General features: G+C 33.0%; 2 protein-coding genes across 2 annotated transcripts in view; both read left to right on the top strand.

The window, feature by feature from the left end:
• The window catches only part of LOC133323912 (myophilin), a 126,702-nt gene that overhangs the window by 75,849 nt on the left and 24,858 nt on the right, over nt 1–25,995 (top strand). The window lies entirely within an intron of this gene.
• LOC133323906 (histone-lysine N-methyltransferase, H3 lysine-79 specific) lies at nt 1,301–25,877 on the top strand. Its single transcript, XM_061532808.1, has 14 exons — nt 1,301–1,391; nt 9,005–9,261; nt 9,331–9,467; nt 11,252–11,373; nt 12,348–12,641; nt 14,725–14,865; nt 16,313–16,861; nt 19,862–20,035; nt 20,109–20,284; nt 20,688–21,437; nt 21,507–21,749; nt 23,098–23,711; nt 23,803–23,957; nt 25,752–25,877. The coding sequence occupies exons 1-14, from the start codon at nt 1,301–1,303 to the stop codon at nt 25,766–25,768; spliced, it is 3,720 nt and encodes a 1,239-aa protein (XP_061388792.1). The 3' UTR covers nt 25,769–25,877.

Raw genomic sequence — 25,995 nt, 5'->3', positions numbered from 1 at the left:
TATATACCAAGTCTATGGAAAGAGATAACGGTTACTTTCATTCCGAAATCTCGGAAGCCGATTCATACGCTACCCAAGGACTATAGACCAATTAGACTTTTTTTCCTTTCTACTAAAGACTTTAGAAAGGATACTAGACTCGGAAATTAGGAACATTATCAACCCAAACAAAATTAGTGACATTGCCTTTCATTTCATATCGAGAAGAATATGGAGACCTCCGGTTACATATTGGCTGTGTTCCTTGACATTGAAGGAGCCTTCACATTCTGCTCTAGATAGTTCAGGAATCCCCTCCCTCTTAACGAATTGGATTGATAGAATGCTGAAAAGCAGAATTATCAATTCGTCCATTGGAGAGAGTTCCGTGAGGAAATCTGTCAACAGAGGCACACCACAGCGAGGAGTACTATTTCCTCTACTATATCTTTCTGTTAATCGGTGGAAAATTTCTGCTAAGTGCCTTATTAGAAGAAGGATGTCACGACGTAGTTTCCTAGTAGGGAATCCTGGGCAAGTGGCTCCTTACCTCAGGCGGGTCTGTCGATATTTACAGACGGGTCGAAGATGGAGGAAGGTACTGGTGCAGTCTACTGCAAGGAATTAACCATCTAAAACTCATATAAACTTAGGCAGAAATCCTAGCAATCACGAATGTCAAAACACAACAATTGAACATTTAATCTGTGGGTGTCCATCGCTAATTAGCAGAAGACGCGATAGTTTGGTAAATATGAAATTGATAATCTAGAATTCTTCTCGGGAATATATCCCAAGCAGCTCCATAGCGTTGTAAAAACTCTGACATGTTCGAGTTTGAAGATGGGGAATATCGGTACACTCCTTCTATTACCTCCCCACATGTTCAAAATGTTCAAATTTGTGCAAACAAATAATTTTATAAAATCATACGAACGGACTATCCGATTCGAATCAAACTTTGTACAACCTATTATCTTTACCAAACCTAGACCCGTTTAAAAAATTTAAAGACAATTTAGAATTATCCATATGGCTGACTAGTGTGCATGATACCTCGCGAAAAATGTAACCAATGTCATTCATTTTATCTATTAACTGGCGAACCAACAAACAAACAAAATATTTAATGTCTCCCAATGTATTTGATTTGATCCAAACTTTGCACGGGTACTTGTACATTAAATTTGAAAAAAAAAAAATCTTTGCAGCCGTAATTTTAAAAAAACTTACTGGTGTATCCAAACTATGTACAATTTTCCATATACATACCTATTTATGGCTTCATTTATATTTAAACGGTTGTGATACTTTATTCTTAATGTTTCTTCCCCTTCTTCTTCTATTTACAGCTGAAACAACACCAACGACAAAAAGGACAGAAAGTCGAGAAGGCAGCGTAGAAAGAAGAGGTGAGTTGTTGTTGCAATTGATACTACTCGACGAACACCACATCCATACAGTCGAAACAAAATCTATCAATTAATGTAGACGAGTATAGCTAAGATATTCGGTATACGTCTAATTACTTAGTAATGTGCTAATTGAACTGGTGGTCCGGTTTCAGTTTGGTTAAGTATACATTACCATGGGGAAGTTGATTGTGGCTTAAATACATACATTTCTTTTACGCCCCATACAAAATCCAAGAATCTTTTAAATTCGTACATTATTTCGAATATGTATTAGTTCATATGTGGGTATATTGATTATCTATATTGTGACGTCATTTTTTGTTTTACTCCAAAAGGAATTCATACGAATTTAGCAACACCATGGTGCTTTGCGTTAACTTGTCATTTGTTTTTGTAATCAAATTATAGCAAACTCCAAAACATGTTATAATTTCCATTCATATATATATATATATTATTGGTGCGTCTGTTCAAAGTAGCTAGCTTGTACAATCATTGTAGGTATTTTCCTTTAACATCACCAACAACAACGAACGTAATGTCTGCATATTATGTGGGCTTCTTTAGTTATGTGAGTTCGTTGGTGTTCGTACCTCTTTTATACAACAATTATAATATGTATGTTAGTATAATATGTATGAGCGTTAGCGCTCTATAACATATTTATAGCATTATCGGTCTAATGGCTGACTGGTTGTTTGGTTGATTGCTTGCTTGTTGTTGGTGGTTAGCTATCTTAGCAGTCGTTATTTTCCAGCAAGTCAAACCTTTTTGATTGTTCGTTCATTCGTTCGTTATGAATATGCCGGTCAATATATGCATACACACTTTATTGTGTCTTCTATTAAAAGATTCGTTTGGTTTTTTTTTTCTTCGTTTGCCTTCACTTTCAAAAAGAAATCAACATTTTCTCCCACCCACACTTGAAATTAAAGCCAACCAGCCAGCCAACCCTCTCGAATCAATTAAGAATCTTCATATATTTATTACATTTTATCATCATCATCTGACTGACAAATGCAGAATGATGTAAACCATTGTATTATTTTTTTCAATTGCTACTTTTTTCTATGTGATGGCCCAGACATTCTTTAGCCATGGATAATGCCATTCGACAATAATAATATGGGCGATTGTGTTTTTCTTTTGTTTCGATTCTAAACTAAATGTATTTGAGAATGCATTCAGACAAGTATTTTTTTAGAGTGTTTCTTGGAAGCTATGCAATGAATGAAATTTGGTTGGCTGTCTGTTTCGACCCACATGGAAATTATAAAATGGAAATCCGCAATCAAAGCGTATGATCAGAATCAATTTATACCCTACATAACAACACTTGAACTCTCAATTTTGAGACGAAACCAGAAAAAAATATATATATATATATATATATTTAAAGGGCAGTCCAGTTTGTATGGCGCCGAACAATTCGATAAAATCCAGAAGTTGCTTAGAATTGTCCATAGAATCATCCTAGGGGCTGGATTTAATAGACAAAAAAATTGGCCCGGCATAATATATATATATATATATATAGATAAAGATTTCTTAATCCAGACTATGTGTTACAATCGATTTTCTAATTGATGTTCGTGAAATTTACCCATGTCCTTGTCTATTTGACTTTGCAAATATTAGGTTGGAGAAAAATAAATACATTATTTTTATACGAACTATAGGACATTATTTAACATGCTTCGGAATGTCCGATTTGGGTCAAATATGCGCTCTCTCTCTCTCTCTAGATCATGTCCATAAGACTATGACAGGGGTGTTTTTGGCGATAGCACCCAAGCAAGTACGGGATCGACAACATTTAATTGTGTCGTGGACGGTCCACATGAAGATGGTCCACAGCAGTGGACCATACGGTTATCACACCCTCGAACCTATAATTTTGTGTTGTATAAAGATTAATTTAATAATATACTATAAATAATATATTAAAAGGGATCAGAATTTGTATCAAATCTCCATCAAGACTTTAGACAAAGGAAAAAGTGCTTCTGGCTTTGTTTTTTCTTTAAAAAATTGTAATTGTTTGGTGCATGTAAAAATATTTTATATAAATGTATTTATTATACATGTATGTATATAAAACAGTTGATCGTCATGTTTTTTGCGACTTTGTTTTAATTAGATTTTTCGTAAGATTTCTCTAAGCACATTTAATTATCGCCTATTTATCGTATCTATCTCAGTTTTCCCATAGCGAGCCTAATTGATTGACTTGACGGTATAGTCTCTTCCTAATACGTCCATCTACTATTGAGAACAACAAGCTCAAAGAGGAAAGAACAAATAAGAAAACCACAGAAACAAGTTATTTGTAAAATTCTGTTATGGAATGGTATTTTACTTTGCTGCCGATAACATTGACTGGCTGACGACAATTAGATAATCCACATCTGTATTGTGGGTAAATATGTTTTACATTTCCAACGAGTTTAAATAGAAAATACACGATAATAATTTGTGTTGAATGAGGGTGTGAAAAGTCACTTTTGATTCCCTTCCAGGGAGATTGTAATCTCCCAACCAAAAAAATCAATTTTTAGAGACAAAACAGTCCTCCCAAATTTCGGTATTTTTGGGTGTTGAATCACACTTTTAGTTACTTTAGTTTTGGCCTCCAGTGCATGTATTTTTTTTTAAGTCAAACCCTGCCTAGTTTGCCTAAAAATGGTTACACATTTGAAAATCCCCACATTCAAGGTCGATATTTATTAAGCGGGCCTCCCATTCAAAAAATTATTTTTTTTTTATTTAAATCGAAGCTACACTAATTTAAACTGTCCCTTTAATATTTCAAGTGAAATTTATTGTGTCAGCATCAAGCAACGACAGAAATGATTCTCAAACTTTAAACGCGTTTTTCTCGAAACAGTATTACCAATGCCGGACACGATATTCTGCACGTATATAGCTATTGTATGAACTAGGATAAATGCAATCGCGTAAGGTCTCCCTTATTTTCTAACTCGGATTGTGGTCGAATATAGGTAATTTTTCAAAAATAAAATTTTCCTTTTAATACATTTGATGATCGTACACCCGTTTTTAATTTTGAAATTAAAACCACATTTAAAGTTTTTATTTCACATTCACATTTTACCACATATTCTAAGCTACTTATACTACATTAAAAGAAGGCAATACAATTTATTTTCTACAAAACTTCAAACCTTCAATTATTTTTCAAGTGATCTTAATTTTCATTATCTCAATTGAAATGGTATTACATTTAGGGCTTAGCTGCTTTTGTTAATATTTTAACTGAGGGTAGTAGATTCTTGAAAATTTAAATAGCGAAACGAAAGACAGGCAGAAAGAAGAATACACCGATTATGCCTAAAACAGCGGTCGGCCACAAGAATCCCAAAAAAGTTTGCATGAACTTCTTCATTTTGTTTGGTGAAGTTGTTTTCTTTTTTCGTTAAAAAAAGGAGGCTAAGATTTGAATATCGTCTACTAAGATCTTCAAACAATTACTTACATATATGTGTATACGTTGTTGTCAGTCAGTCAGTGTCTAGAAGACATTAAATTGAAACTGTAGATTGAATTTTAGTAGTGGATGCAAAGAATAATTATAATAACAACTTGACCCAAATCCAATTGGAAAGCAACAAAGAGAAAGACAATAACAACACAACAATGAATTATAAAACAATTTAATGACTTCATGTCTCAAGCGAATCGTCACCATAACCAGCCAGTCAGTCAGGCAGTCAGTACCAGTAGAGCGATATAACACAATTCAACTCATTCAATAATTTACTATGTAATAATATTGTGTACAAACTACTAAAATAGCATACCGGGCCCAATGATGACGCAATCGTCTCTTTGAGCAGTAAGTTAAGTGAAAATGAGGAATCTAGAATAGCTGTAAAAAAACCTACAACAAAACAATAACAAAACACTCGCTTTGAAGAAAGAAAATAAAAAACAACAATAATAGAAACACTACATATTATCTTCGATTTTATTTATTATTGTTGTTACTGTTGTTGTATTTTTTATACATCGTGCAAAAATAACAATATAATGACAAAAAATAGAGTACTCTTGGGTCTTTTTCAGGGGATATTTGCAATTTTTTGGAAAATAAAAAGATCGGGGGTATTATTTTTTTCTTTGGGGTAAATTTGGGATAAATTTCAGAACTATGTTCAGAAGTTTAGTTTTTTTTCTGTAGAAGATCAGAAGGTATTCTCTATTTTCTGTAGAATATTTATGGGGCAAATTTCAGCTATGTAAAAAATGCCGAAATAGGTAAAAACAACATCAACAGACCGTAATCTATATAAATGCAAAATAATGCCAATTTATAAATTACGACTGTCTGGTGGTGGGCATTCAATTTTATAATGTCACCGGCATGTGAATGCAAAAAAAATCGTTTATTATTATTATTAAATCAGCGACTCTTTTCGTTGAGTATTATTTGTCGTTTCGCGTTTCTTAAGTGTCAACAAAATGAACAAGAAATAAAATCGACGTTAAGTTCCGAGCTGAATCGAATTTTTTATACCCTTCATCATGAGATTGGGAGTTTTATATAAGGCTATGCCATGTCCAATTTATGGTAGGAACATTTGAAACACAATGAACATCTAAAATATCAAATTATAGACTTCTAAGAAATACACATTTTCAAGAAAAAAAAAACGGCAAGGAAAGTTCACAAGTCGGACGGACCCTTTACCACTTTGGGTACATACAACAGATGCTCCTATGTACAAAATCCTATAGATAGAAGAGATATAACATCTTTGGAAGCCACTGAAATGGAATCGGACGAAATTAAATGTGTGAAGTACATATTTATTTGAATAAAATTAAAACAACCCATACACATACCATTCTGAAATTTATGAAAAATTGAATGTCAATCATGTGTATTATATCGAGCAAATAAACGCTATTAATATATGTTATGCAATATTACATGTTAAGCGAACAGACATAGGCTCCTCCATTTGCATAAAATCGCAGAAAAATATATGTGGGAGTATATATCTACATCTGAACCGATTTCAACAATTTCGTGCAAATAGAACAGGATCTACCCTGCACCACTTAAATAAAATATTACTATTGTTTATATGTGAACTGTATTTAAATCTGAACCGATTTCAAACTTGACAAAAATCATTCTACATTAAATTCCATACCCGCTGCTAAATTTTGTGAATATAGAATAAACATAGTCTCCTCTGTGCACCATTTAAAAAAAAAATCGGACGAAACTATAAATCTAAAATCTAAACCGATTCCAACAAAACTTCGCATACATCTACGTGGGCGTATACTGATCATTGTTAAATGTTCAACTTGGTTGAAAAACGTGTCCTTAACTCCCCAATATAACGAAATTGGGGAGGTACCGTTGAATGGGGGGCTATTGTAAAAATGGACCAATATAAATACTTTTTGATAGGAGGATTTGCTACCCACTGCGAACCTAAAATACAAAAATAAAAGCTGAAAACATTCCCAATGGGGCTATCGTAAAATAATGAACAAATATATTTACATTTTAATATGATGATTTGCTACCCAAAATACAAAAATGCAATTCGGTTGCAAAATTTTCCCAAAATACAGATATTTGTGAGGTACCGTTTTATTGGGGGCTATCGTAAAACGTTACCCATTATTGAAATTTTTGGTAGAAAAAATTGCTCCTCAATGATACCCCAAAAATATCAAATTACAGACAATTTGATGGAAAAGCGTGCCCAATTCCCCAAATATCCCCCAAAATACTAAAATACACTCAATTCGGCCATTTCGGTTGAAAACGTTCCCAAAATGCCGATATTTGGGATGAAGCATTATATGGAGGCTATCGTGAAAAAGTCAACCAACATTGAAAAATTTTAATAGGATAATTTGCTACCCAATGAGAACCCAAGTACCAAATTACAGTCAATTCGTTTGTAACTTTCCCCCGAATACCGAATTTTGGGTGTTACCGGTACATGAGAGGTATCCTAAAAAGTGGACCAATATTGATAATTTTTATTGAGAAGATTTGATACCCAATGAAAATGCAAAACACAGAATGCAGTCGATTTGGTGGGAACAAGTGCCTAAAAGGTTCATAAAATATGGATATCTGGTGGTAGGTACCGTTATTTAGGGCAATCGTTAAAAGTGGTCCAATATTGATACATTTTGGTGAGAAGATTTTATACCCAATGATAACCCAAAATACCAAATTGCAGCCAATTCGAATAAAAACTTTCTCAATATACTGATATTTGATCGTTAGAAGTGAACCAATATTTTTGTTAGGAAAATGTGCTACCCAATAAGAATTCAATATACCAAATTGCGTTATAGTGGACCCACACTAAAAAATGGACCAATTTGATCACTTTTGGTGAGATAATTTGCTACCCTATGATCAATTCAGTTGAAAAACCTATCCAAAATCCCCAATAGACTAAATATAAGGTAACGATTTATAGTGTGGAGCTATAGCAAAACTTAAATATTTTCTGTTTTCAATACCAATAATCCTATAAGTGATATCAATATATGTGCAATATTTCAAAGCTCTATCTTAATTTTTCCGAGCTCAATTGTTCTTTCGACAGACAGACAGACAGACAGAAATATAATTTTATTCCGATCAAAAATATATGTATACTTTATGGGATCTCCGACGAATATATATCAACGTATTGTAAACGGAATGCAAAATGCAATGTGCACACTCCACCTTATATCGGGCAGAGTATAACGGTGATAACGATCTGTCAAAAATATTCCAAAGATTTACATACACACGAATGACTGGATGAATACATATGTAGGGGGATAGAGGGTTTTTGTATTTAATTCTTCTGGTGTGATTGACCTTGACTTTTCATAGATAGAAAGTAGATAGGTATGTGTGGTTTGTAGAGCAAATATTTACCCAACTTGCTGCATATCTTTGTGTATTGTTTGCTGTATGCATGGTAACACAATTATTGTTACACTAGGTAACAAAATATACCATTCCATTAAAATTATTTACTATTTTTAATATTTTCATAAAAAACATTTTGAAACCATTAACTAAATGTTTATGTTTTTTTTTTCTTTTTTCTCCCAATTTTTTTTTCGCAATATACGTTAATTTTCAAACATTGCTTTGGAAAATTGTTACGTTTTGTTATCATTTATGTGTGGTCTATGGCAAACTCTGTGGCAATTGTTCCTTGCATGCCGGCTGCATACCTCAAATAACATTACCACGAACGATGACTTTGGACTGCGAAATGCTGATGGTTAACAACGCTCACAATGACGGTTGTATTGGATTTTCATATTCCAATGGCCCCTCGTCTCATCATGTGTAATTGTTTCTGTTGTTTGTTTTATTGCCGACTATTTCGTTCGTGGCTATTTCTATTGCCTATTACCATCCAACACTGGTTGTTGGTTCATGCTATTGCCATGACTGTGCTCTGCGCTATTGATAATCCGACCAACTACATGGATGAAAAATATTCATTTATATATGTTTAACTAACCGGCAATCGATTTGTATGTCTGGTCGTCTGCCACAATCCCTGCCTCCATGCCAATTATGACTTATGAATAAGCAGCAGCCAAAGAGCGTGACGATAAATTGAAAGTTGCTAGGGACCGTCAAAATGAAGAAAGACAAAGAAAAATCGAAGAGCTAAAGGCCCAAGCAGAAGCAGCACAAAGATATCGTGAACAAAAAGAGGAGGAACGCCGACGCAGAATCGAAGAAATTCGACAAAGGGATTCGGAAAAGCGTACACAAGTTGAAGAGCGTAAAAAGGCCATTATGGAGGCCGAAAAAGAACGTCGTGAATATATTCTGAGGAAAAATATGGTATGTTATTGTTGGTAACCTATTATTTTAATACATAGATCTTTCAAATGTGTACATTCCTTTATTTAGGAACGAGAATCAAGAATTGAAGTCAAGAAACGTGAACGAAATTCTATAGGTTATGCTTTTGGTTCCTCAACACCTCGCCTCTTAGAACCCGCTGACTTTGGCATGGTATCACCAAGCACATTCTGGGGACAAAGACGGTAAGTTAATTTTAATATTTTGACGTAATTTCCCAGTTTACCTGTAAACCTGTCAAAAAACATTATAAGGGAAAATGGTCCATTCTTAAGGAATATATATTCGAAGAAAAAGTCGTTGAAATGTTGACAATTTTCATAAAAACCCCGGCAGATTTTACAAATATTTGATGATATTGTCATGAAAAAATTACTTAACGAAACTATGAACCAATTGAATTGCAAATCAAGCTTATTAACAAAGTATGGAGATAACATATTTTGTATAGTTAAGAAGGATCATATAGGCAATACCCTTGCAACACTGAACAAATAAAATTCACAATAGAATGTGAATCCGAAAATAAGCTCCCATATCTTGACTCAATTGTACATAAAGGAACATATTAACAGCCTGTTGAAAATTGTTTATCCTTTGTGGGGGAGGTATCAGAAGGAGTGGACCAATGGGCCCCATCTTCGGACTTGGTCAAAGCTTTGTGAAGATAATTGGCTGTGCAAAGTTTTGTTCAAATGGGACATTTCATTCGTCCAATTTTGCAAATTGGTATTCCCTATGTCGTTGTCGAAATTTATCGATAACTATTGAAACATTTTTGGTATTCCGTAACAATGTGCGAAGACGATATTGTCGAAGATTTCTTCGTTATAATTTTTGTTGACGATTGAAGTGTTTGAACAATTTTTTTTTTTTTAAGAAATTAAAAAACCATCACCGGAAGTGATGTCGAAAGAGAAACGTCGTCGACAACGACGACGACATACGGAATAAGGGTGAATTGTACTGGCTACAAACGGATCGCCAATCAGGACATTTGAATCAAACCAAATAAATGAAATCATAGTATTCATATGATTTGAAACTCCAGACAGAGACTTGTGGACGAACGGACGGTTCAAAGACTTTTTAAGACCGTGTATTGAAGTTTCACTTTGCCAATCAAATCGCAAAAGGGTCCTTTAGGAGCTGGTTTGGGTTATAACGGAGTGTCTAAAATGGTTTTTTAACGTTCCAACTCTGGATTAACTACAACAAATTTCCGAACAGATATTAAAGAAACTATAAAAACAATAACTTCCAAAACTGTTCTGGAATGCATAAAAACCATAAATAATTTATCCCTATACGGGTTTGTATGAATCATATGCCTACCGGATCAACCAGACAATGAGAAAGCCAACCTATTCGCCCGAAGTGCTTTTGACCTACACATTATACATGTGAACAATGCCATACCGTTTAGTGCAATACGTCTACAAGTGAGGTCATTGGCGAAACAGGCCCACAAACTAGTTTGGAATATCGAGGACACTGGAAAGGAGACAAAAATAGTATAAAGATTGGACAAAACAAATCTTTAGGCTTACCCAAAGGACACCACAGTCTGGAGGGACATTTACATAAGATTGGATGGACCGGAAGTCGCAGGTATACAACTTGCGAACATTTCCTGTGTCACTGCCCAGCTTTTGCAAATCTTCGAACCAAATTCTTGGGAATGATACAATTCACGATCTAAATCACAGAAGGGGGTGTGAATGGAAAATACTGAAGGATGGACTTCCCTTAGGGTTCACAGAATATCTAGAAACATGGAGGGACCAATCTAAAGATTTTTCACTTAATCGCTATCCTTTCTAGACCACTGAACGGCCGTCGTTGACTGGCCTAGGTGTAAACCAACCCCTCCTTTTAAATTAACATAACATATTTTTAAAGTCCTATTAGCAAATTTTCTTTATCTTTATTCCTAAATTAATATTTTTCTTAAACATTTAAATTGCAGATCCACTTCAATATCAAATGTTGCAGGTGCTTCACTTTCACGTCGAAGTTCTGAGCGTGAACTTAACGATTGTGGTTCTAAAAAGCGTGCAACATCAGCCAGTGGTACAGAGAGACACGAGGGTAAGTCCAACATAAACAGTACAGTGTTAAGAGAAAATATCTACTTAACCGCGATACTATACTATATGATATTGTGTTTTGACAATTACACATGTTACAGTACGTTGACAGTTGTAAACCGTTGAGAAAGCAGTTTATTTATTTTTGTTCTTAAATTTATTTGTTAGCTACGTACGTACGTACATGAAAGTTGTTGTGTGCCCCAGCCGCCCTCTTTCTTTTGTATTTTAGTTTGTTACGTCGCTACCTTTTTTCGATTTTATTTTGTTACAGCTACAGATATTCTGTGACAATTTTGGATTCTATTTAATTATAATAATTATGAAGATAAATTAAAAATATTTTTTTGTTGCAGATATTGTTTGTGTGTGTTGTGCAATTTTTTTAGTTATATTATGTTCCTAGTTTGCAATTTGACATCAACAAATCATGAAATAATTTCTTATACAACATTCCAAGTAATTATTTTTTCATAAGAAACAAAATAGGAACAATTCTGAAAAAATTGTAATAATCAGGCCCATATTAATTTCAACTTTTACGGGGTTTACTCTCTTTTATTTCAGTAACAATTTATTATTTGAACATCTCTTAATCTTCTTTAACTATGGAAAGGGCAAATTTCACACATTTTCTTTAGTACATTTAAAAAGGAAAATAGATTTTTAGTTTGCATTGCTTTTATTTTTACTTTCCAGTCTTGTTTTTTCTTATTTAGTTTACTTTTCCTATTTGCATACAAGCAAGCACTGCTATCTATGTTCACCACAATTTTGAAGACACAATGAATATCTTTTTTATTTTAGTTTATTTTTTTAATTAAACTTTTTCCTCTTATTATTAGTATTATGTATTGTCACATTTATCTTTGTGTTTATCCACTTCTTTCCATCATCTTTTCACGATAACAACAACAACTATCTTCCTTTTAATATTGTACAAAAAATATGTATAAACAACAACGAACACCAAAGGTCATCGTCGTAGTAGATCATCAATGTATGAAGTATTTAACTGGGGCTATACCAATGATGAGCCTCCCAAAAGATTTTCACTTTCAATTGTTGGCAGTGAAATTAACATAGATGGCCCACCATCATCATCATCCATACAAAGAACAGCGGCACCATCAGCGAACACAACAAATAATATCATCAGCGACAACACCAAGAACACAACAGAGAATACTCATCTCAATAATAATAACAATAATACTCATCATTATAGGCAATATTCAAATCATAATAATTTTTATACATCTGCTAAGGGTGAGGATGCAAGAGAACTCCCATTTTTTTATTTTTTTTAATTGCATCTCTTTTTTTCTTCTGATTATTATTTTTTTTTTTTTTTAATTTTTCTTAACACCAACCTGCTGTATTTTTTTTTTAATTTTTAAATTAGTTTGGTTAACATTTAAAAGAACTTTAGCTGACCTTACAATTATGCATTGTTTTTTTTTCAAAAATTCTCTACTTCTTAAAGTACTTATAGGAGAAAGTATCGAATATCGATCGATAATTAATTTACTGTTGGAAATATTGATTTTAACTTGACTACAATCCTCAGATGATACGAGTGCCGTTATCGGTTTAATCGTGAAGGGAACTTCTTGGTTTTTCCCTCTTTTAAAGACAACTCTCACTCGGCATAATTCACTGGTCTTTATTTTTTAATATATGTGGATTCTTATGGATCCACAAGCTCCTTCTCGTGTATTAATAAGTTTTGGACTATAATTTTGGTTCACACTGAGTTTTACTAGTATCACCCCTTTAACAAAGTATTATCATCAAAAATATTGGAAGTAATTGTATACAATGACATCTCTCGATTATTTACAAACATACGTGATGGAGTCATTCTTGATGTATTCGAATAAATTTTAGGTATTATTCTAGGTCATGTTCTTGTGTTAACCAAATTGTTGCAATATTGATTGAGTCTCTCTGTACTAACATCGAATGAGATAAATGTACAACCAAAAAATGTGTTCTTGATTTTTTTCGTTTTTGTATTTTCTGTGCACCCCAACTTGTATTTTTTTCTAATATTTTTTGCTAGTTGTATATTTTTTTGTTTGTTATAACCTTTAAAAAATTTGTTGCATGACTTTTTACTTTTTTTCTCATTAATTTATGTTTTCTTTTAACTACTTATTTTTTATCATACAAAAATATAAATATTTTTTTGTAAATATTATAAGCAATTGCCTGGTCGATAGAAGATATCATCATCTACAAATTATCGATTTTTTCATAGTTCTTAAAATCGAACGAAATGAAATGACATAATTTTTTTCCAATGTATGTGGGATGTTAGTTTGTATGTGGTTAATTCTGAATATTTTGTGATATTTTTCAAGTTTATTTTTGTAAAAATTTTTTTTTTCAAGACTAATTTAGTCGTTGATTTTTTACAATATTTTTTTTCAAAAACAAACAATTTATTAAAGCATATTTTAGGCGCGTAATTCAAAAAAATCAATACTATTAATAATATGCGTGGATCTTCTTCGATAAGCGTATTTTTTTAATATTGTTTTTCAAGTTTTTGACAGGCGTTGATTTTGAAAAATTATTTTTCTAAGTAAAGTTTTGGGCGTGGATATTTAAAAATTTTAGGCGTGTAGGTTTTTAAAAATATTTGCCTGTATTTTTAAAGGGGGTTTTAAGTCAAATTTGCTTTGAATTTTTTAAAAATATTTTAAAGTATAATTTTAGGTGTGTAGGTTTTTAAAAATATTTGCAGGTATAATTTTAGGCCTGTTTTTTAAATGGGGTTTCAAGTCAAATTTTAGCCTTGAAACGTTTATTTAATTTTAATAAATATTTTTTTTAAACAAAATTTCACAAATTCAGAATTAACTCCATTTACAAACAACAACAATTAATTCATAATAACATGAGAGAAAAATCTAATTTTGCCTGCGTAGTACTTGAACTTCTTTTTTTGCCACTTACAAAACGCATATTTCGCAAACTTAAAAAAAAACAAATGCATAACATTCTTCTTTTTTTGTCGCTTTTAAACCAAAATTCTGTTGGCAGTTGGCGCCACAGGATATAATATCAAGCAAAGCCGAGCATGTCTTCTTTTTTTGTCTTTTTCCAAAGAATGTCGTTATGCTTTTTGCTCTGTCTGTACGTTCATTCTTTGTCGCAATAAGCGACATAATGATGAATGATTAGTATTTCTTAAGAATAATTTCTTTTTTTTTCTAAATAAAATACAATAACATAACGATATATTCCAAATTTTCTTTTTGTGTATGACCGAACAATCAATTCACTTCACTATTACTACGTACGCCCCCGCCCCACAACAAACAACGTATTTACTTTTGTATAGAAGATAATGTCGATACATCACATATTGTGTTTCGAAGTGTGGCCAGAAGAAAAACTGACCTTATGCCAACAATACCGAGTCCCAGGGATGGTCATTACGGTTCCCGATCATCATTAAGTAATACACCTTCTAGAACACCAGGTAAGACAGTCACACACAGATTCATAATGTCACACAACATACATTCATTCACCCACCCACCCAACAATCACAAAAACACCAAAACACAACCATCATAATTATTATTATCATCATCTGAAACTCTTTCTAGACATTATTATGATTATTTTTTTTTCTTTGACATCATGTATCATATTATATCCCCTACCTTCTTCTTCAAATATTGCTATATTTTTCTTGATATATAAATATTTTTTGAAAATTCAAGTCAACTTATCAAAATTAATAAAAAAATACAACTTTGTATTTTATATACCTACTGATTTTACTTCCCATTTAATTTCAATTAGTGTTTTAAGTTCCATTTACCTACCAAACTATATATCTACAACCACAATACCCTTATATCTGATATTCTGTTAAGACAAATTTATTTTGTTGCTTTTTATGCTGTTATTTTCATTATTACTTTTTATTATATTTAAGTTTTCTTTTTTATTTACCCTCTTTTGAGTTTGTGAACGAGATTAATGCAAAATAACTGGATAGAAAAAATCTGCAAAATAGGCAAACAATATATGTATACATAATTTTTAAATTTTCTTAATATTTATCAAGGAGGAAATCTAGCAAACTTTTTTAGATTTCTTATCTAAAAATATTTCATAGTTTGCTGATAAACGGTATTCTACCAGCTTAACTTTTTTATTTTTTAATGATATATCACAGACTTAATGAAGAAATATGCCATAATGTGCCGTAAGACTGATAGCGGCGAGGAATCGACACATTCGGGTCTTCGGCAACACATTCACTTACAGCAGCGAAACGATGATAACTGCGCCAATCTCTTCAAATTTCTTCACAATTTTTCCCACACCATATAAGGTGTGAATTTTTTAAATATTTTATTTCTGAAAAGTATTCCCATCAAAAAACATCTAAAAAAATATATATTTTTGCCGTGCAGATTTTTTATACCTAGTTCACATAGAATAGCATTATATTATTTTATTTGTGTTAAACTTTGTTTTTTTAAGATATCCTATGTGAGTGTGCGTGTGTGATCTATATAGAATTTACGTATTTTGTGATAGGAAGAAGGAAATTCGATTCGATTTTTAATAGTAATACACATACATATATATATATACAAAATATTTACAACATTACACGCCTTTATTATCAATGTTTGTGTGTGTAGCCTAGCCTAGCTTATATTACCTTTCAACCAACCTACAGAAAACAACCTTTTCTTGTGTTCATTTGAAAAAAAAAAGATAAAACGTTTCCTTATTATTCATTAATTATTGTTTAATTTTTTTTTAAATCACCATTATTCTACTCTTAACAATGCCGCTTTTAAACAAACAAACAAAAAACAACAACCAAATGATGCTGCCACTAATAACACACTCTCACACCATGAATAAATTGAATGGATTAAATTTGTTGTGCCCACAAACAGGACGTGCATATTCCATGAATCGTTTGGATCAATTGGCTCAACCAATTCGCCGCAATGGTGAACACATACGAGCCATTATGGAACGAGAACGCCGCGAACAAATGGAAATGATGGATGAAACCGAATCGCTGGGCGGTGGACGTCGTTCATCTGGTCGCAAATCAGCCGGAGGCTCGGGAACGACGACAAGTAAAATGTCACGGAGTATGATACACTTGGCCGGTGAAGGGGCACCACGTCCCAAATATAATTTAGGTGGGGGCATTTCCACCAGCTTTTTACCATTGGGTAGCGGCAGTCGCAATGCCTGTAAGAGTATGACACAGCTGGGCCATTATTGTGGTAATGATAATGTCGCCTGGTCATATACAACACCACGCTCGAATTTAGGCTTACAAACTGCCGCCACCAAAAAATATCTACAATCATCACTAGCTTCATCTGCATCCAACACGTCTAAACGAGGCCAGAACTCTAATACTAACCTCTACCGTTTCGATACAGACTCATTGTTACTCATGAACTCTCCTAGTTTACTCTTAAACCCAGGTGTGTGTGCGTGTTTGCAATCTACTACCTACTTCTACTACTACAACTACTACCTTTACACCACAACTGCATACAAATTTCTCTTCCTCCTCCTATATATACCACCACCTTATAAATCACATTACAAAAAATATTGCTATACAAAAAAACATAATTTCAATATCCCATATTTCTTTTTTTAATTTTGTTCTTTTTCTCTCCTCCTCCGCCTCCTTGTGCATCAAATAGAAAAGAATTTGTTTATTTTTTCTGTAATACTATTTATATTCCTTTTTTTAAGATTTAAATTTAATTTTTTTTATTATTATCTTTAATCACATCAAAACTGCAGATCAACAACAAGAAACAAAAATCTTTACATTACAACTTCGTGTTTGACAATTTTCCTTTTTGTTAATTTCATTATTGTTATGAGAATCTTTATAATTTTAAAATATATATTAATACTTACTACTAATATGTTTCCTTAGATTAACAGTATATTATTAAAAACTCAATATTATATTATCAATAATCAGATGTACTCGTTCTCATCCAAAATCAGTGAGGTCATTTATTTCAACTAAATGATAAAAGTAGTGTTCTAAAACCTTCCCATTTAATGTTATTCCTTAGACGCAATCGGCCTTTAATTTTTCCGATTTTTATCCGATACTTATCACCAAAGGAACTATTTACAGAGGATCTGTATAAAATAGTTTAACTATAGAAAGAATTTAGAAGATCTACAAAGTATATTTAACAGGCGGGGAATTAAACGGCATATACATTAGGACTTTTTACCGGGTTAACCTACCTTACGGTTAAATGTAAACGTACTATTATTATTTATTTTCCATTCATAAGTAATTTCCATTAACTGGAGACTTCAATGAGCTTTACACCAAGCTTAATTCGAGGTCATATATACCTAAAATATATCAGGTGTTTTATATGGAGACTATCCAATGGTAAATTTTAGGTAGGAAGATTTGAACCGAGTGAAGCAATAGCCAATTTGATTGAGAAATGCGTGCGTAAAATACCGAAACTTAAGTGAATATTCCTAGTTTTTATACCCTCAGACTTATAGCTAATGAGGGTATATACATTTTGAAACGTTGATAATGTGCCTCATCGAAATATTTGTTTTAGACTACATGTTTTTTTGGGCCAAATCCGTTTCGGACAATTTGGAGTCGAATTACAAATGACCGTCCGACTGTCTGGCCGTCTGGGTGGCACTATAACTCTCGAAGGGAGCAACCGATTTCGTCCAAACTTAGCACATCGTAATATTTCTTCCAAACTTAGCTTAAGTTCGAAGATGAGGAATATCGGTCCACTCCTTCTGGTACTTCCCCCACAAAATGGTCATATTGTGCTAAAAATTAATTCTATAATATGATGCGAACGGATTATTCGGTTTAGACCAAACTTTGCACAATCTATTATCTTTACCAACTCTAGATCAAGTCCGAAGATGGGATCCATTGGTCCACTCATTTTGGTACATCCTCCACAAATGGCAAACAAATCAATATTTATAAATGCAATATAAGCCGAATAGATTGTCAGATTTGAACAAAACCTTGCACATCCTATTAGATTTACCAACCACTCCTTCCCGTACCTCCCTCACAAATGGTCAAAAAGGTTCAATATTTATAATACCAAATATTTAGAGAATACCGTTATATGGGGCCCTATACCAAAACGACGCAATATATTAAAATTTTAGAGCGCTTTGCTAAATATTACCAGCTCTATCGACATAGAATTATATTCTGATCACGAATATATGTCCCCATATATGCTTAATGGGGACATTGACGAACATTTCGATGTGTTTCAAAGGGAATTACAAATTTAATTAATATACTCCACCTTATTATGGTGTAGGGGTCGGATACATTATTTCAATACCGTTATAAAAAATTAGATCCAATATTTTTTATAAAGATTCTCATATACAAATTATTTTCTATTTTTTTTTTCTAAATCGTATTAAATTATTTTCGTGAATGTAAACACAATTAGTTTACACAATATTAACAACGATACAAATTGCGTGATATACATTGCTATAATTTACACTACTACCCACCCATCACCTATAAACAAATAATTTTCTATTTCTTTCAGTGCTGGTCTCTCATTGTTAATTCACACAATAATTTTCGCTTTTTTTGTTTAAGGTGTTTTGAAAGATTCTGGCGTATGTTTTCTTCTCACAGTTTATGATGTATATTTCCCTCATACATGAAAATATATGAATAATATATTTTTATTATTATTATTTTTAGTTTATATATAATTTTTTTTTTCATATTTATATTTATATACATATATTGGTATTTGAAACAAGCTTAATAATTGTAATGTGCGCAACGCTTATGGCCTCTGTTATCGAAGCAATACAACAAAACAACAACATGGTGTTTGGTTTACAGAATATCAAATATTTGTTTTTTTCTTCTCGAATTTCCTACTCTTCCCCTATTCCTAGTCTTTTATCAATCGGTAATGGTACATACATACTTAACACATAATCTATTACAATTGTAATCGACATAATCTGCGTCCTTTTGTACTGTCCATTGTCTAAATTTGTAAATTTTGTAATCTAAACGAAATAACAAAAAATGAGTAATTAATATCATCATTTGTAATTTAACTAACCTACATACAAACATAGTCGTTATATTCGTCGTATAATACATTGTTTTATTGTAATTTATTGTAAAAAAAGCAAAACATTGTAAACTCCTACCTTTCGTATCTTTGTCTACAAAACATTTGAAGTTCTGGTGATTGGTTGTCGATACAATTTTTTGGTAAAAGGGTATTTTTTTACATACGCATAATACCATTTTCATAAAATCGTCTTATTTTTTCTTGCAATTATATACATGCATATATTTATTTAAACATTACTTTACATTATGTTGAGACATTTTTGAAATTAATACAAAAGCAACAACAATCCATATATTTTATATTGTTCAATGGAAAATGTAGGTTCCCGTTCTGGTAATGTTACTCCCGGCGGCCATGGAAGTTCTTCAAGGCCTGGTAGTGCCATGTCCACATCCACTACAATGTCAACATCTGGATTCATTAATAGGCGTTCAATGCCAGCTGCCCGTAAACCTCGTCCAGCCAGTATTGCCGGTACCGTTGTTTCTTTAGAAGGTAAATAGTAAAGAAAAGGCATCCGAATTTAAAATTAACATAACTAAATGTCTCTTCTTCTCCTTTTTGGTAGAAATAAATAAAATTAAAAAGGAAAATAAACCGCCCGTTAAAAATTCATCACTTTCACCATCGACTTCAGCACAAACCACTCCGAAAAGATCAACGAACATGATGTCAACATCATTAATTGTCACATCATCATCCTCGCGTTTATCTAGTGCCGAGAAGAAGACACCCATTAAGAGAGTAAGTTTGATAATAATAAACGAGCGCACGATAACTCTCGAATGGAGTAACCGATTTTATCCAAACTTTGCACATCTTAATATTTCTACCAAACGTAGTTTATGTTCGAAGATGTGGAATATCAGTCCACTCCTTCTGGTACCTGCCTCCCAAAATATTGTCACATTTGCGCTAAAAATCAATTTAATAATATCATGCGAACTGAGTATCCGATTTTAATCAAACTTTGTTCAACCAATTATGTTTACCAAGCCTAAATCGATTCCCCCACAAATGGTCAAAATTTTCAATATTTGTAAATCCAATATCAGGCGAATGGAATGTCCAATTTTATATATCTAAATCTATTTATATCCATCTAAATTATTTATTTACATTATGTTCCCCCCATATCTCCTTACAGGAACCTCTAACACCGAAAGCCACAACACCAAAACCGCTTTCCAAAACAGCCAGTTCAGATCGTCTGCACAAATTAAACAAGGAAAAATCAAAGGATATTATGTCCAAGTCGGCCATAACGCCTCCTGTTAAACCAGCAACAACCAACAGCAACAAAGATGCTATTAAGAATAAAGAACAAAAGGAAGCCACAAAGAGCAAGGAACAAAAAGAAGCAATCAATCAAGTAAAAACTGCTGTTGAAAATTCTACCAAATCTCAACAGAATGGCAACGTTGATGCTGAAACAACCAAAAATCTAATTGATGGTGGCGCAGCGGATTCTCAGCTGAATACACCACATGAAGAAAAAGCCGATGAAGGCACCGAAAAAGAACCTGAATTGGAATCATCATCGTCGGTACCACCAAAACCTAAATCTCGCAGTGGCAGCAAGGAAGGTTCAATGGTTCGTGAATTGGCACCAGCCAACGAAAATGGCGATTCTATGACCGCATCTATGATGGCTAAAAGTAAAATTACCACAGAAGAAGAAGCCAAAGCTGCTTTGGCCGAAAGACGTCGTCTGGCACGTGAAGAAGCCGAAAGGCAGGCCGAATTGGAGAGGCAAAGGTTAGAAGCAGAACGTTTGGCCGAACTAAAACGGCAAGAAGAGGAAGCAGAACGTCAACGACAATTTGAAGAGGAAGCAATGCGTATGGCCGAAGAGCAGCGTAAGGCTGAAGAAGAACGTTTGCGTCAAGCCATAGAGGTGTGTTAATTTTAACAAAACCAGCAAATATATGGCACTAAATTAATTTTTTTTTTTTAATCTTTAAAGGAAGCAAAACAACGCGAAGAAGAGGAAAAACGTAAACGCGAGGAAGAAGAAAAACAGCGTCAAGAACGCGAAGCGGCCGAGAAAAAGGCTCGTGAGGATGCTGAAAGGCTAAAACTTGAAACGGAGGAACGTCTTAAGCGCGAAGAAAAGGAACGCGAAGAACGACGAAAACGTGTTGAAGCCATTATGTCACGTACACGTAGAGGTGGCGCCAATACGACACCGAACTCCACTCCAACAAAGGTAATTAAGACTAGTGATTATACAAACCGAAAAAACGCCGTTTCATTACGTTCGAGATTTAACACATTGCGTATGAACAAGAGGGCTTAAAATTACTCTTTGGGGTCTTGTATAATTATACAAGAATTAAAAATAATAACACTGTGCTACAAAATAACAAAAAAAATTTTTCAGGTGTTCTAATGTACCAATTCTGTTTAGTTGGAGTCCCTGGATCACGAAAATACCTTTGGTTTTTCTGGGTCACTTCGAAAATTAATTTTATAACGGTAAATATAGAGAAAAACGTGGTTTCATGGATTTTCCATTTGAAACTTGAATAACTTATTTACTTTATAACGGGTTTATATTATTTTTTTTTTCTTTCGAAGAGTATAATTTTTCCTTTCAAACAAGATATATATTTGGTAAATCGGTTGAGGATTGGCTGAGTTACAGCGGTTGAAATGTGAAAAAATACGCATAAAATGACAAAATTTATTTTTCTTCGGACTGTACGATTAAATTATGATATCAAGCCATATAAGTTTTATTATATTACGGGGAAGAAAATTAAATTAGCTTTCGAAAATGATAAAAATCTATGCATATTCTCTAAAGGCAAAAGGAAACGAGATAGACCCATAGTTCCTTTAGAGAATATGCATAGAATCAATACAAAAATGTGTATAAATCATCCATTTTTAACCGATTTTTTTGATTTTTATCATTTTCGAAAGCTAATTTAATTGTCTTCCCCGTAATATAATAAAACTTATATGGCTTGATATCATAATTTCATCGTACAGTCCGAAGAAATATAAATTTTGTCACTTTTTGCGTATTTTTTCACATTTCAACAGCTGTAACTCAGGCAATCCTCAACCGATTTACCAAATATATATCTTGTTTGAAAGGAAAAATTGTACTCTTCGAAAGAAAAAATAATATAAATCCGTTATAAAGTAAATAAGTTATTCAAGTTTCAAATGGAAAATCCATGAAACCACGTTTTTCTCTATATTTACCGTTATAAAATTAAATTTCAAAGTGACCCAGAAAAACCAAAGGTATTTTCGTGGTCCAGGGACTCCAACTAAACAGAATTAGTACATTAGAACTCCTGAATAATTTTCGTGTCGCACAGTGTAATTTGTATGTTAGTGTGTATTTTAAATACGCCTCTAAATTACTAGAGTATTTAGGGACCAAACAAGAGCGAAAGAATATCGCTTTTTTAGTCTTGTTAAATTGTGTATTACCTTAAAGCCCACGTCGTTATATGGGAATTATTCGAAGACTTGGATTGATAATAATTACTAAACACTCACATGTTAACATTTCTCATGTTTCCTTTTTTTTTTTGCAGGAAAATAACAACTCTCCCAAACCAACAGAGACAGTAGCGCCGACGGCGGCAACAGCTGTTGCTACACCACCACCATCGTCAGCTGTCCAACAAGCTCAAGTTACACCAAATTCAAATAATGTTGCCACTTCAGATTCTGCAAACACCACTTCTGTAGCAGCCGCTACAACAGAAGTCATCAACAGCGGCAGTGACAGTGGATCGACATCCGGTTCCAATACCAGCACCTCGATTACACCTTCAACGCCAGCAGCAACAACAGCATCACAACAATCCGAAGTCCAAACACAACAACAACCACAAGCAGCACAACCAGTAATTTCTGAACCTCAAAATACACAAGCGATGTATGAGCAGTCAGTTGTCGATAAAGAGAACTCGCTCATCAATAGCTTTTCCAATATGATTATCGATGAGAATGTTAAAAATATGCAACAAAATTTGCAGCAGCAACAACAACTGCAATCACAACTGGTGGCCGAAGAAACAACAACAAATGGCAAGCAAATATTCGCTGAACATCAGAATAACGATGCTAATACCACAACAACCACCACCACACAGTCGGTAGCCAATGGCAATGGCCATCACATAGAAAGTATTAATAACAAGAAGTAAGTCTATATTATTTTTAATCGATTTAATTTGTATACAATAGTAATTGTCTCTTTTTCCCTTCTCCTCTCCCCCTCTCTCCCGTTGCAGTGAAATTGATCTTTTACAAACGATTGTACCATCAACAAATCAGTTAATCGATCTTAGTCTTGAACCACAAGACAATGTTAATTTCAATAACAATAATAGTTTAATAACAACAACAAATACAACGCTAGTCACTGCAGATAGTCATGAAAACAAAGGTATGTACTTACAAAACAAACAATAACTGAATACCAACAACTACCAAGAAATTAGAGGAGTATTTTATAAAATTGTATACAACGCTATTTCCTTAGCGAATGTGGTAATTATTTAAAAACCAGTACCGATCATAATTAAAACGTTAATACCATTTAGTACCTATATTCTCTTATAGTACATATTTCCAGAACTACCTCCATATCTCAACTGACCGCAACAGTAATCTGTCTCTATACTAAATTTGGTATCATTTAATATTCATTTCCAATTTAAATACCCATTTAAATTTCCCAAAAATTTACAAATTTCAAATAGATATACCAAAGGGTTTTTGGGGCATACTTATGCGAAAAGTACTGAAATATACTAAATTTAGTACAATTTCGTAGCATGTGAATGGATAGAGCTAAAAACTTGAAATTTGGAATGCGAATTAGGGTTGGAGGGTCGATATAAGGAGATGGTTCTGAAAGCGTGTACTCATAATTACGAAAAGTACTAAAGTACTCTAAATTAAATTTGTACCAAATATAGTGCCATAATATTTGGTACAAATTTAATTTAGAGCTGGAATCCTGCAATAGGACCGTAGGAGTGTAGGATTGGGGTATGTACGTAGTCTTGGAAATTTGGATTTGGGTGAACCGATAGAGTTGGAACAATGAAATTTGGAATCAGGATCACTGTTGGGGTGTAGGATTGGGGTCAGGATTCAGTTTAAGAAATTAATAATTATGGGTACAAAATGGTACTAAATTTAGTACAATTTAAATTTTTAGTGGACCAATGGAGCTGTAATCCTGAAATTTGAAGTTAGGATCACTGTTGGGGTGTGAGATTGAGATATGTAGGAAGTTCTGGAATTTTGTACTAATGTGTACTAACTAAATTTGGTACAACTTAAATTGTGGGTTAAGCGATAGAGTTGGAATCTTGAAACATGGATTTAGGATCACTGTGAGGATGTAGGTTGGGGTTAAGGAGGTGTATGTTTGGGTTAAGTATTAAGTTTTGAAAATTCGTACTACTGTGTACTAAATTTGGTACCATTTGAATTGCGAGTGGACCAATAAAGTTGGAATCCTGAAACTTGGATTTAGGATCACTGTGGAGGTGTATGTTTGGGTTAAGTAGGAAGTTTTGAAAATTCGTTCTACTGTGTACTAAATTTGGTACAATTTGAATTGCGAGTGGATCAATAAAGTTGGAATCCTGAAACTTGAATTTAGGATCACTTTGAGGGTGTAGGTTTGGGTTAAGTAGGATTTTCTGGAAATTCGTACTACTGTGTACTAAATTTGGTACAATATAAATTGTGGATGAGCCAATAGAGTTGGAATCCTGAAATTTGAATTTGGAGTCGTTGTGGGGTGTAGGATCGGGGTATGCAGGAAGTTTTGTTGGATAGTTGAGGAGGGTACTTACGGAAATAATGTGTGCGAAATGGAACTAAATTTGGATTTGGCAAAATCTTTAGAGCTCGAATCATGAAATTTGGTACTAAATAGTATTTAAATTTAATTTATTGTCGATTTGAATGTGTGGATTGCTTAGTTGTTCTGACATATGCAGTTTTCTATGAAAATAAAATAATATGTTAATACATGTTTAAATATTTCCCACATATGCTAACGAAGTAGCGGACATATGCTAGTATATAATATAGGGAATTCATTTTTTGGTTTTAGACTTTTAAAACTTTAATAAACTGTTCATTTCTAATTTATTTCGATTACATAAATAATATATTTATCTCATTATCTATCTAAAATTGATTTCTAATTTTTTTCTAGATATTTCATTGCTGTGAGTTTATGGTTACGGAAATAAACAACCGAGATTACTGGATGTGTAGGTCTATAAATATATATATATTGCTACATAAGTACATATATATGTAAAAACAAATATATTGAATGCAACACTATATATGGTGGGGTTCGTTCTCTAAAAAAACAACAACATAACGATGATTTATGCAGATAATGGATATGCTGTCTCTGTGTATGACTAATTAAAAGCCAGAATGATGGAAGC

Source organism: Musca vetustissima, unplaced genomic scaffold (genome assembly GCF_032173495.1).
Source record: "Musca vetustissima isolate MV318-11 ecotype Yass unplaced genomic scaffold, APGP_CSIRO_Mvet_v1 utg24669, whole genome shotgun sequence".
NCBI classification, from domain to species: domain Eukaryota; kingdom Metazoa; phylum Arthropoda; class Insecta; order Diptera; family Muscidae; genus Musca; species Musca vetustissima.
The sequence above is the reverse complement of the archived record's forward strand: the minus strand, read 5'-3'. Positions and strand labels throughout refer to the sequence as shown.

What these genes read in the sequence shown, in the direction of transcription:
- LOC133323906 (XM_061532808.1), top strand. Translation starts at nt 1,301, where the DNA reads ATGTTTCTTCCCCTTCTTCTTCTATTTACAGCTGAAACAACACCAACG. An exon ending in ATATTCTGAGGAAAAATATG is followed by an intron (nt 9,262 to 9,330) that starts GTATGTTATTGT and finishes TCCTTTATTTAG; the next exon opens with GAACGAGAATCAAGAATTGA. An exon ending in TACACCTTCTAGAACACCAG is followed by an intron (nt 14,866 to 16,312) that starts GTAAGACAGTCA and finishes GCCCACAAACAG; the next exon opens with GACGTGCATATTCCATGAAT.